At 33.9% G+C, this 13,633-nt stretch overlaps 1 protein-coding gene across 1 annotated transcript; it reads right to left on the bottom strand.

Annotated features, from left to right (window-relative positions):
* Positions 1-11,573: 11,573 nt before the first annotated feature.
* Positions 11,574-13,321, bottom strand: NECHADRAFT_56243 (uncharacterized protein; the record flags this gene model as incomplete). Its single annotated transcript, XM_003039359.1, has 5 exons — positions 11,574-11,822; positions 11,884-12,566; positions 12,619-12,864; positions 12,921-13,174; positions 13,224-13,321. The coding sequence occupies 5 exons, from the start codon at positions 13,319-13,321 to the stop codon at positions 11,574-11,576; spliced, it is 1,530 nt and encodes a 509-aa protein (XP_003039405.1).
* Positions 13,322-13,633: the final 312 nt, after the last annotated feature.

Raw genomic sequence — 13,633 nt, 5'->3', positions numbered from 1 at the left:
CTATTACGGTTAAAGATCGCATATTATTACCTCTTATTAGCGAGTTAAAAGATTAACTTTTTAGAATAAAGTATTTTATTATACTCGACCTAAAAGGAGCCTATAACTTTATTTAGATTAAGGAAGGATATAAATAGAAAACCGCTTTTTATATTAAGTACGGACTATTTGAGTACCTTATTATGCCTTTTAGACTTACTAATATACCTATTATATTCTAACGAATAATTAATAATATACTATGAGAATATTTAGATATATTCGTTATATATTACCTAGATAATATCTTTATCTTCTTTAAAATAGAAGAAGAATATATGGAATATGTCTATAAGGTATTATAGATACTATAGAATGCTAATCTATTAGTAGAACCTAAGAAAAGTAAATTCTATACCTCGGAAGTGGAATTTCTTAGATATATTATCTCTCATAATAAGATATATATAGATCCTAAGAAAGTCTTAGTAGTTAGAGACTAGAAGGAGCTAACTAATATTAAGGAAGTATAAGCTTTCCTTAGATTCGCTAATTATTACCGTAAGTTTCTTAAAGCATTTGGGAAAATAGCTATATTATTAATAGAACTTATAAAGAAAGATAAGATCTTTATATTTAGGAATAAGGCCAAAGATGCCTTTGATAAGATTAAAGAACTTATCCTAAGTGAATTAGTACTTAAGATATTTAACCTATCTTAATAAATTAAACTTAAAATAGATGCCTCGGAATTTGCCTTAGGCGCCTAGATCAGATAATGAGATAATGAAGGATAATTATACCCGATCGTATTCTACTCCTATAAGCTATATGGAGTAGAACTTAATTACCTTATCTACAATAAAGAATTCCTCGTAATTATTAATGCCTTTAAGGAATTTAGATATTACCTCTTAGGAAGCTAATATTAGATTAAGGTCTATATAGACTATAAGAATATTTCCTATTTTATAATAACCTAAGAACTTAGCGGATAATAATTATAATATACTGAATACCTCTTAGAATTTAATTATATTATTATCTATATTAAAGGATTAGAAAACGGCAGGGTAGATGCTATTAGCCGAAGATCTGACCTAGATATAGGAAAAATCCGAACTAAGGAATAACTACTATACTTTATACCTAAAGGATACCTATAATAATGAACTATTATATGCATTAAATAACGGCGATACCTGAATATAACCTATATAGTAGAATAGGGTAATCTACTCCTTACGAAGATCCTGGAATATAATAAATAACTCCTAGATAATAAAAAAATAGATAAGTAATAAGTACTAGAGGAATTATGATATGACCTTATACGCGAAATATATAGTCACTAATTACATGGATACTAAGGAATTAATAAAACCCTAGAACGGGTTAAAATGACCTATACTTTTCCTAGTATAAAGAAAACTATTATAATAATTATTAGTTAATGCGACCTTTGCGCAAAAACTAAGGCATAATGCTATAAGCTATACGGCAAACTATAGCCCTTACTGGTATCTTAGCTATTATAGGAAGCTATTATAATAGACTTTATCACGAAACTACCCCTATTAGAAGAACTAGCTATTAGAAACTTCTATAATAATATTCTTATTATTATAGATAAACTTATGAAATTTTCCTATTTTATACCCTATAGAGAATTAATAATAGCTAAAGAATTTACTTACCTTTTTTACTTTTATATTACTAAGATATATGGTATCCTACTTAAAATTATTATAGATAGAGGACTACTATTCGCTTCGAAATTCTAATAAAGCCTCATAGGATACTTAGGAATTAACTATAAACTCTCTATTATATACTATAAGGAGATAGATAGATAAACCGAACGCATAAATTAAATACTAGAATAATACCTTCGATGCTATATTAACTATGAATAAACTAACTAGGTTAAAAAGCTATTAGCTGCTTAACTAGCCTATAATATAGCTATAAATAAAAGCATGAAGATTATATTAGCCTATGCTAACTTCGGTTTTATATTAGACGTATACCGATAAATACGAGATATTATTATTAATCCTAAGGTAATCCTTATTAGTAACTAGCTAAAGAATCTATATAAAGAAATAAGAATAGAACTCGAATTTATTAAAAATAGAATAACGAACTATGCTAATAAGAAAAGAATTAAGGGACCGATTTTCTTAGAGAGAGATATAATCTACTTTGTAATAAAAAATATTAAAATAAAATAATAAAATAAGAAGCTCGACTATAAATATATTAGACTATATAAAATTAAATAAAAAATCTCGAAATATAACTATAAATTAGACTTACTATCTAAAGTTAAGCTTTATCTAATCTTTTATATTTTACTACTCGAATTAGTATAAGATACTATCTAAGTTAGAACCGGCAATGAACTAGAAACCGAGGTTAATAGACTAGAAAAATATATTATAAAAGCTATCCTCGATATGGATAAAATTAACGGAAAAATAATATATTTTATTAAATAGAAAAACTATCCCGACTCTAAAAATATATAAGAACTACCGAAATACCTCACTAGCGCATAATACCTACTACGGGATTTTTACTAATAACTCTAGAAGGAAAGGAATTAATATTAAAATCGAGGATAGCCGATTAGTTAATAATATTAATAGCCCTAAAGGACTAGGCGTTAATAATAGCCTCGGCCTCCCGGCGATCTAACTCCTCTAACTTATCTAGAGAATTTAACCCCCGATATACTATCTCTATACCCCGCTCGTGGATCTACTTCTTTTAGCGACGAAGGCATATTAGATAGGATAGTCGCTTATTTATCTGCTACTAAAGAGTAATTAATTCCTCTTTTATTTTCTCCTCCTTAAGTTTAAGATAATGCTTCTTAGCTACTAGGCATAATGCTATAAAATATTAGCAAAAAAGAGGTAATAGACGCAAAAACTATACTTACTAGTAGAAACTAATATACCTAAGCTATCGCAAGCACGGCTATGATAGATATACTCTAAATAACGAGAAATACCCTTGAGTATCTTATACTTTAAGTACTTTTAGGAATAATAGGAATAAGGCATAACTTTGAAGCCTATTTCTTTGATAAGCTTAAAAAGATAGTAATAACGCGCGGCGGAATAGGACTTTACTTTCGATATATTATTAATATTACGGAAAAATATTTATAAGGGAAGGTTTAATAAACTAAGGGAAATTAGGACGGCTAACTTTGAAGGCCTTAAGGATAAGACTAATAAAGGGGAGGTATTATATTATAGCCTAATATATACCTATTACGTATATAAGCGGGACCCCATAATTCCTCACTAATTAAATAAGTAATTACCCTTAATATTAAATAATCACGGTAATTACCTCACTAATTACCCTAATTACTTATATGATTACTATGATTAGGATTAATAGATAGAGTAATTATAACCGACACCTAAAGTATATAAGATATACTCATTGCACTTTCTTATATATAAGCTATTATAGCTATTAATATAACTTGGTTATACTTAATACCCTTAAGTATATTACTAGACGTAATATTATACTACCCTTCACGGTTACGTAATATTCTCCTCTGCTAATATAAACCCAGTATGACCGGTTTATCCCTTGGGAAATACCCTCTCGTCACAATTAGGTAGAAGACTTAAATCGAGTAATATATTATATCCTCCCTAGCTAGGCCTCTATATTCTGATAATATCGATGCCTATAGATCCTTAATAATACCCTTAATTACCGGGAGATAATTACTGATATTCGATATAAAGCTAAGATAGCTAACCCTAGCGGAAGGCTATTAGGAATTAAGAGGGGCGCCTTTATAGCTACCTATGGCTATACTTAGAAGAATAATAACCCCGCTGCCGATGCGGAACCCGACGCCGATACTATTAAAGTTCTAGGAGACGCATCGATATAGAAGACTAACGCGCTAGCCTAAGGAACTCGAGATACGCGAGGCCGAGGCCGCAGGCATAGAGAAGGAAGAGAAGGAAGAGGCATATCATCGAAGCGAAAAAGAGCAGAGATAGTCACTAATTAAGAGCCTAATAGCCTAACCTGCCGAGGATGCCTTAGTTTCTATGACTAGAAAGACTACTAGTACTTATTCCCCGACTAAAGAGCGGAAAGGTAAGAGCTAAGCTAAGGGATATAATAATTAATAAATAACCGCCTTAAGAAAGATATTAGCCTTACCGAGGAAGTCAAATAGCTCTCTAAGAAGAAAGATAAAGTTACTAAAGATAAGTAACTTAGGCGGGGTATAGTATATATTAAGGCGACCTACCTAGTAATATATAGCTTTATCGTAGCGTTTAATTATACCCCCTACCCCCTTAAATACTCTATAATCCTTAACTCTAAGTCGATAATTTATATCTTTAACGAGATATATAAGTTCCTCGATTACTAATTAGTACCTTTTAGAGACTTTATTTATATAAGAGACTTATAAGTAGCTATTTATAGATATAGGGATATAAATATCCGCGTCTAAGGGCTATAAGGCCCTTTTATTCTCTGACTCTATAATATAATTTATTATTAAAACTTCGCCTATAATATTATCTTATATTAATAATTATAAAAAAAGGGCTATTACTAGGACACTAAGGGGAATAATAACTATATCTATAGAAAAGATAACTCTATCTTTTATATATTAACCGATAAGTTTAATTAATATATACTAGAGTATATCCACGAGTTAATAATAATAATAGTATTTATTACTAGATAGAATTAATATAACTTATAGGCTAAGCGCCTTCCTCGTAATAGAAATAAAAGCTATTAATACCTTTAATTAGGGCACCTAAGACCTAAAGTACTTAGGCACCTTATAGGCTAATCCCATAGGGTAAAAATTAAGGGGATTCCTATAGTTAAGTATAATACCTATAGAGTAGCTAAGGTAAAGCGCTAGGTCTATCGATAAAGATAAGCGCTACCTAAAAAGGCTAGAATCTAACTCGCTATTAACTTCTATGATATTAATAGAGACCCTAATTATGCCTTAGCTATACTAATTACCGATTAATACTTTAGCTATATCTAAGACTATTATCTCCCGGATTAAATAGGACTAATAATTATTAATGCGCTTAAGTACCTATTTATAATACTTAAGCGCTAACTCTAATATAGGCCTAAAGTTCTTAAATATAATAATAAGATCTTAGATAGCTACTAAGTAAATAACTTCCTAAGTATTAAAAATAGGATATAATTAGAGCCCTCTATACTATATACCTAAAACTAAAATAGCGGCATAGAGCGCTCAGGGGGTATAATTAAAGAGAAAGCTTATATAATAAGAGCTAGAGCAAAGTTACCTTCTTTCCTTTAGGTTAAGATCTAGCATACTATAATATACCTCTATAATAAGATACTAAAGTATATCTATAACTAAAAGATATTATATAAGCGCTTCTATACTTACTTTGCTTTTAGGGATAGCATAGTTATTATAGAGTATAAGCCTAACTAGATATACCTTTATATATATAGTTATAAGGCCTTTGCGATAATAACTAATACCTTTAAAAAGAAGAACTAACTATAGCGACTTAAGCCCCGAGGGTAAATAAGATACCTAGTTAGGTATAACTTAATAAATATCTATAGGGTCTAAAATCTATTAATTAATAAGGTTATCTCTACTAGAGATATAATCTTTAATAAAAATAAAATATTCTCTAGGGATATCTAATACCTTAGGGATAACTTAAGATAACTTAGCGAGGAAGAACTAAACTAATACCTCACCGAGGCTAAGGTCCTATAGGGATCTAATATTAATCTAGATACCTTAACCTAAGAAGAAAATAAGGAACTTAGTGCCTTATTAGAGGACCTAGCGTTTAAGCGGGAGGTTATAAGTAATCTACCTAGAGGGTTTAAATATAATCCGGCGATTACGCAGGGTAAGGCTAATAGGATACTAGCCATAGGAGACTATAACCGAGAAGAGCCTAATGGGACTAATTACCCCTATATAACCGCTCGATTTACTCCCTACTTAACCCTAGAGACTTACCCTCTATAGCCTACTACCCTCTTAGTCGCTACTATTAGAGAACCTACCGTAAGGAAAGAGGGGGAAGACCCCCCTTAGTTATAAACTATGAAGATAGTATATATCCTACCTAGCGCTAGTACTTCCCCGGGCCGAGGTAGTATAAATAGAGCCCCTCGTATTATCTTAACCCCGATTAGTTTCTAAGAGGCTATATTTAATACTAGTTAACTCGCTTCTATAAAAGGGACCTAGGATAATAAGGTAATAAGTAAGTAGAAGTTTAATAAGTAGGCGAGCTTAGCCGGCTACTACCTTAATAGCAGAGAACCCTAGTCTATAAGAAACTATAAGAGACCTACTAAGCTAGTAGACTCCTCCTATAATAGAACCTAGTCTATAAAGCTAATAGACTTAAGTAATACTCGGTGCTAGATATATTAGCGAGATATGCCGGCGTTGCTAAAGAGATATAAAGACCTTAAGAACTATCTACTAGGTAACCTATTCCGAGAGGTAAAAATGACTTACCTTTAGAGCTATAAGGAGATATACTCCTAGTATAAGGTTTAAAGATAAGATACTAAAATTAAGGAGTTATTAGACTATATATAGGTATATATATATAAGTTTAATAAGTATAAGTAGTTTACTAAGTATAAGGCCTACCTCGTCGTATAAAGTAACTAATAGGCTAAATTAACTCACGAAGATACCTATATATCTATACTTATTAATAGATCTTTCTAAATACTAATAGCTATAGCTACCTAATTTAATCTTAAATTACTCTAATATAATATTATTAATACTTTTATTAATATTAAACTAAAGTAAGATATTTATATATAGATGCTACTAGGATATTAGAGGCCCGGCTGGATTCTTAAGCTCTAGAAGGCACTATATAGCCTATATTAATTATTACTACTTTAGTAGAAAGAACTAATTACTACCCTTATAAATCTCGGATTTAAGCCTATGCCCTATAAACTATATTACCTCTTAAAAGGGGAAATAATAGTCTTCTTCTATATAGATAATCTAATTATTACCTATAAGAAGATAAATTAATAGGTAATAGACTAGATAATAGGTAAGCTCTAAGAGAAGTATTAACTCTCGGGGGGTAAGCTATTATAGTAGTTTCTTAGGATTAAGGTAATCCATAACCGGCGCTAATACTTAATTTAGCTCTTATAGTTATCTTTTATCAATAAGATTATTAACTATTTCGGAATTCAAAGAAGGAAAGATCCTCCTATATTAATAGCCACTAAAGAGCTACTTCCTAATAAAGAGCGAGCCTTAATAGTATTAATATAAAAATATTAATATAAAACTAATTTAATATTATACCTAATAGTAATTACCTGGCTAGATATCGCCTTCGCTATATCTTAGCTTTGCCGATTTAATATAAACCTAAGCGATAAGTATTATAAGGCTATTAATTACTTACTTTAATACCTTCGGGCTATTAGGATACTTATATTATAGCTTAGTAGAACTAATACTTTTAATATTTATAGCGATATTTCTTTCGCCGATAATACTATTAATTAGAAGAATTTATAAGCCTATATTATAAAGCTCTTTAAAGGGACTATTAAATAATATATTAATAAGTAAGATATTATAATTACCTTTATAATAGAGGCGGAGTTATTAATACTTATATAGGCGGTAAAAGAATCTATATTTATCTCTAGATTAGTTAAAGAGCTCGGCGTAACTCTCGATAATATAAAAATCACTATCTAGTATAATAATATATAGACTATCCGGCTTATTAACTCCGATATAATACTTCTATAGACTAAACTTCGATATATCGATATTTATAACTACTAGCTATACTAAGAAGTACTTATTAATTAGATCTTAGTCTAATATACTCCTACTATTAATATAATCGCGGATAGCCTTATAAAGGTATTGCCCGATTAGTAATTTAAGAAGTTTATTATATAGGTTAGCCTAATAGATATTAAGGAAAGGATCTAGGAGAGAAGGTTTAAGGAGCTTACTATAGAGGATTTCCTAAAAGTAGAGGAGAAGCTAGATTAAGAAGAAGGAAAATAGACGGATTAGAGGGAAGGTTAACCTAGCGATGGGACTATAAACTATATAGACTAAACTATACTAGATAGACTGGGGGGGTATATTAAACATATGGTGTGACGTCTAGTATTTTCCAAGGGAATAAACCGGGCGTACTAGGTTTACTATTAGCAAAGAGTCTTAGCGTTTGTATATAATAGGATAGTTATATCTTAGTAATAAATTAAGAAGGTCTTAAAAGTAATTAAAATATATTAATAACTTAAGGGCTAAGTATTTATCTAAGATATAATAAATATTATATATATATATAAGTATCTTATAGTTACTAAGAGGGTAATATAGTATAAGAATAAGTCTTATAATATAAGACTATTCTTTAAAGTATAAGATTATCTCTAATTAGCTAGGATTAGAGGGTATTTTATAGGGAAGTTTTATATATATAATAAGGACTATATTAGGCTATAATATCTTAGCCTTGCCCTCTTAGATATAAAAATAATAAGAGAGAATAAAAAATAAAAAGGAATAAAATAAGGAACCTAATTAATATACTTAAGATTATCTTAATATTATCTTTTATTATTAATAACTTAGTAAGGGCGTATTATTTAATAATAAGAGGGGTAATTATTAAATATATATATTTATATAATAATAGGGATAGATAATTAGAAGATAGAGAAAGAATAAGAATAATTAATTTAGGATAATTATTATAACGTATATAATAAGCGAGTATTATAGACAAGCAAGTATCACAAAAATCTTAACCCTCCTTAGGAATATTATAATAAAAATACCATAAATTATCTAATTAATTAAAACTACTCGCTATACTCTTCCCTAGATATCTTAATTACTACCTAATAGGTCCTTATATTATAGCTAGGCTAGCCGCAGATACTATAACGCTAAATACCCGGTCGCGCTAACCTTCCTTAACTACTACTCCGCGATAATTCCGCCACTACCTATATATTAGTATCTATTTGATTAATTACTTGCCTTCCTTCCTCTACTATTATAACCCCTCTTTTCTATAGCCGGGTTCTTTTTGCCCTCTAGCGCTGACTAAGTATCTTATTTGCCTCCCGAAGGTCTTTATTCTTAGTAGCTAATAAGGCAACCCGATATATAATTGCCTTTATCTCTTTCTTAAGAGACCTTAGGGCTTTAAGGATTAACTCTAAGGAGCTACTTTAATGCCTTCTAATTTATCTTTCGAGGTATTTAGACTAAGATTAGGCCTTAAGTATAGTCTTTAGGGTCTTTAATGCCTAAGAGGTTAATTAATTAGATACCTCCTTAACCGGCATTAATATCTATAGCCGCATATTAAGCTTTAAGATTATACTTTCTAGATTAAGAGGAATAAGCCTAGCCCCTTTAAATAATACCTTAATATTTCTTTTTATTATAATAGCCTTATATATTATATAGAAGGCTAGAAAGAACTTAGTCTTTAAAATATAGGTTATAAAGTATCTAATTAGATATTTTATTTCTCGACTATAAGCTCACTTTAATACGCTAAAGTACCTAATATTAAGGGGCTAGAGTAGATAAGAGGAATAAGGTAATATATAAAGCTAGATAATTTTATTCTCCTTATAATATCTCTCGAATTCGATAGAATAATAATTTTTATAGCTATTAAGGATTAAGAGATAATAAGAACTAATTAATCGATTAGTTATATATTAGTTAAAGTACTTAAGCTACTTAAGACTAGTCTTATTATTGGTCTAGCTATTTTAGGTCATCGCAATAGCCTAATCGCCTAGGAGGTTACTTTCTTAGTACTAATTAGCGAGGTAATATTAACCTAAACTAATAATAAATAGCGAGATTAACTAGCCTTTTATATTAATTACTTAGATTATTATAATTTATTCCTAATTTCTAGGCTATATTAATTTTAGCTTTAAATACCTTTCTAAGCCTATAATAATTATTCTATTTATAATTATGCCTATAAGGAAGCTAATCTTATTAAAGTTATAAATATTATCTAATTAAATATTATATTTCGCGATTATATTCGCTATAAGTTAAAACTAATCATAGATAATAATTAGATCTTCGCACTTAGCTCTCTAATAATTATATTTCCGAAAAAAATATATCTTAAGCTCTAGGTATTACTTAATAAAGTTATAAGCCTAGTATATACTAACTAGTAATATATCGCAGTCGGTAAGTAATTAATTAGCTATATCTTTAATACTATATAGCCGTGGGGGAAATCCTCGCGAATCTAGGTCGAGGATAAAGTAAATAAGGATATCTTCTTCTAGATTAAATAGCTTATATAAATTAGGGATAGTATCGCGTCGAGACTAGATGCCTTATTGCCGGCGATATAAGGTATGATAGTGAACTATATATATCGCTACGGCGCGTCGGATACTTAGTTTTAGGTTATTTTAGAGGGCTTAAAGTACTAGAAGAATTCTAGCTTTAGTATTAGAGCCTGATATGCTAGGTAGTTAAGAATCAATTGATTAAATAAAGAAGATATAAGGTAAGGGATTTTTGTGATACTCGCTTGTCTGTGATACTCGCTTATCATATACGTTATATATAATTAATCTATAAATATATTATTTTTTTTTTTTTTATTCTCTCTTATTATCTTTATATCTAAGGGGGTAAGGCTAAGATATTAAACCTATTAATCCTATAATAGATCTATAATACTATTCTAATAATTAAGGTATTATAGGGTAATATCTTCCCTTAAGCTAGCTACCTATGTAACTATCATATATGCCACTTCTCTAACAGTAATGGCAACTACGGGAAGAACGGTAAAAGCGGGAGTGTCGGGAACCACATGAAATTTTTTGGGGGGGGGGGGGATGGATGACCAGAATAGGCTTTGTTTCTACCTGGCTTTGGCCGCTTCTCAATGTGGCTCGGAGGACAGTAGTGTGCGATTCAACCCCCTCCTTGTCTCGATTTCCCCTTCGCATCCTTCCTTTGTGCTTGCACCCCGTCAGGCCGCCTGGCTTTAAAAATGAACGTGTTTGAGCATAGACCACGACGTGTGCGGCGAGAACACGCTAAAGGTGGACCGCCGGGTCAATAGTGCTGGCATTATTTGAGCATCCGGGTGCCCCTATGTCAGTCACCAGGACCGCTGTCGGCCCCAGAACAATCCAAGTATATAGACGCGCACACTTCTTGTCACTGTCATACTACCATTTTATCAGCGGGCATCGGGCTTCAAGTCAGCGGGTCCCAGACTATATATCTGGGGCAGCCCTCAAAACTAGAATTGTTTAATATATCTCTATCTTGAATCCTCCCTAACCCTGAGCCTTATCATGGCCATTATCCCAAGCAAGACTTTCATTCAACTGTATGCGTGTGCAATAACCGAAACAGGAGAACACATTCTTGAGGTAGGTATTATCATATCTCCGATTAGACCTTATTCTCCTGGTGGATGACGTGCATATCTTCCTTATTGGCGATGTTGACAGTTATCTTACGACCATGAGCAATATGCTCGATGTGACCGCTGAGTCGGTAGGTCTTGAATTGTCGTGCTGGGACGTTCTTCAAGCAATGTTAAATTTGGTCGGGCGCAACATTGGGGGGGGGGGGGGGCAAAAATTTTACTCACGTTTAAGAAGAGCTCATCAAGCTCCTCCAGAGATCTTCCGCCGGTTTCTGGCAGGTAAAAATATGTCCAGACGAAGCCGACAAAGGTTAAAGACCCGAAGATGAAACCGACCTGCGAGAAGGAGCTTTATCAGCATACCAGTATAGGTGTTCAGATCATTGCCAAAACTCACTTTACCACCGAGATTGGCAGCGGTCGGATTGATTAAGTAGGGCATGACAATCGTGACTACCAAACTCATGATCCAATTGATCGTGGTACCTACAGATTGCGTCTTGGACCTCAGAGTATTGGACGCAACCTCGGAGGCGACAATCCATCCAACAGGCCCCCAAGACCACGTGAAGAAGAAGCCGAATAGGAGAGTGAAAGCGACGAGGCACTTCGCGGCTGCCTGACTTCCTGGTGCAGCAACGTCAACAATCGCAAAGCCAAACAAGCACACTACCTCCGCTGCGGCTCCCCAAAGAAGAATAGTCCATCGGCCCACAAAGCGCAGGGTCGGGTACAAAACAACAAGACCGGCAAGCTGGCAGGCCGCGCTGACCACCGTGATCACGAATACATCGTTAATTCCGGATACCTGGAAGAAGAACGTTCCGTACACGCTGATGAAAGTGATACCAGATAAGATCTGGAACAACAAAACCAGTAAGACGATTGACGTTCGGCGAAGATCAGTACCCTGAAAAAGGTTGAGGTATGAGGCAGAGGCCTCCAGCTGTCGCTCCAGAGTGATGTGGCTCTTGATGTCGTTGATGTCCTGTTGGATCAGGGTCTCGGGATATTCCTTGCCTCTAAGTCGCCGGAGGGAATTGCAGGCATCTTCCGTTCTATCTATAGACAGGAGCCAACCTGGCGGCGCACATTAGCGAGGGAAAACATCACACCTATTAAGGCAACTCACGAGGAGATTCCGGCAAGAAGAAGGTGACGACTAAGAGGATGACGGGGAAGGAGAGCGAAGCATAGAGGGGGATACGGTAAGCTTGGCGCGTTGGCATTGCGTGCGTGCCTTGATTGATGCACGTGCCGACGAGACCACCGATATTAATACCAAGCTGGTAGAGCGAAATCATGATACCACGGTATTGTGTCGGCGCTACTTCGGATTGATACACCGGCACGAAATTGGACGCGAGGCCAATGGCGGCTAGGATGAGGTGATCAGCAGTCGCCCAAGGCACTAAATGGGCCTGCTCAACATACCTCCCTGCATGATCCTTCCGAGGAGCAAGAGCGCGAGATGTGCGTAAACGACCTGGAAGATGACGCCGAGAATAGCCATCACAGCAATGGCAATCAAGCCGGGTTTTCGACCGAACTTGCTGCCAATAGGGCCCGATGCAAGGGCACCCAAGACGGCTCCTACTAAGATCATGGCCCCGATCGTAGTCTGGATATTGGTGTGGATATTCCATGCACCAAGCGTCTCATCATAATATCCGAAATCCTTGAGCCACCTGCAAGACACGTTATGTTAGTGGCCGGTAAAGTGCTGGACATACTCACGGTTCCATGACCTGGAAGCCGGCAATGGTTCCCGACTCGATGCCGAACGTGAAAGCTCCGCACATCACGGCCAGGGAGATGAGGACGAGCTTCGTCATGCTTCCGCGTGGTGCATGCGACGACATGCTGACTGATATACAGAGGACTTTCGTGGAGGTTGATTTGCAGTTACAGCTTAGCGATTTTGGAAAGGTAATGTGGAAAGCATTATAATATAGCAAAATCGAAACCTATGGTAAGGAAGGAGAAACACTCTAAAAGAGCGGAATAACGGCGATAAGCCGCAAGACAAACCTGGGGAAGTTATTTATAGTGGGTCTATACAACTGGTAAATGGTCTAGCGTACTTGGCCCCATGGGGTTTCATGTACTGTACTCCGTAAGCCTTAGCGGGCGTCGGCTGGCCGCCG

The sequence above is a fragment of the Fusarium vanettenii genome, assembly GCF_000151355.1.
Source record: "Fusarium vanettenii 77-13-4 unplaced genomic scaffold NECHAsca_113_unmapped, whole genome shotgun sequence".
Taxonomy (NCBI): Eukaryota; Fungi; Ascomycota; class Sordariomycetes; order Hypocreales; family Nectriaceae; genus Fusarium; species Fusarium vanettenii.
This window is presented reverse-complemented; position numbering and strand designations above follow the sequence as displayed.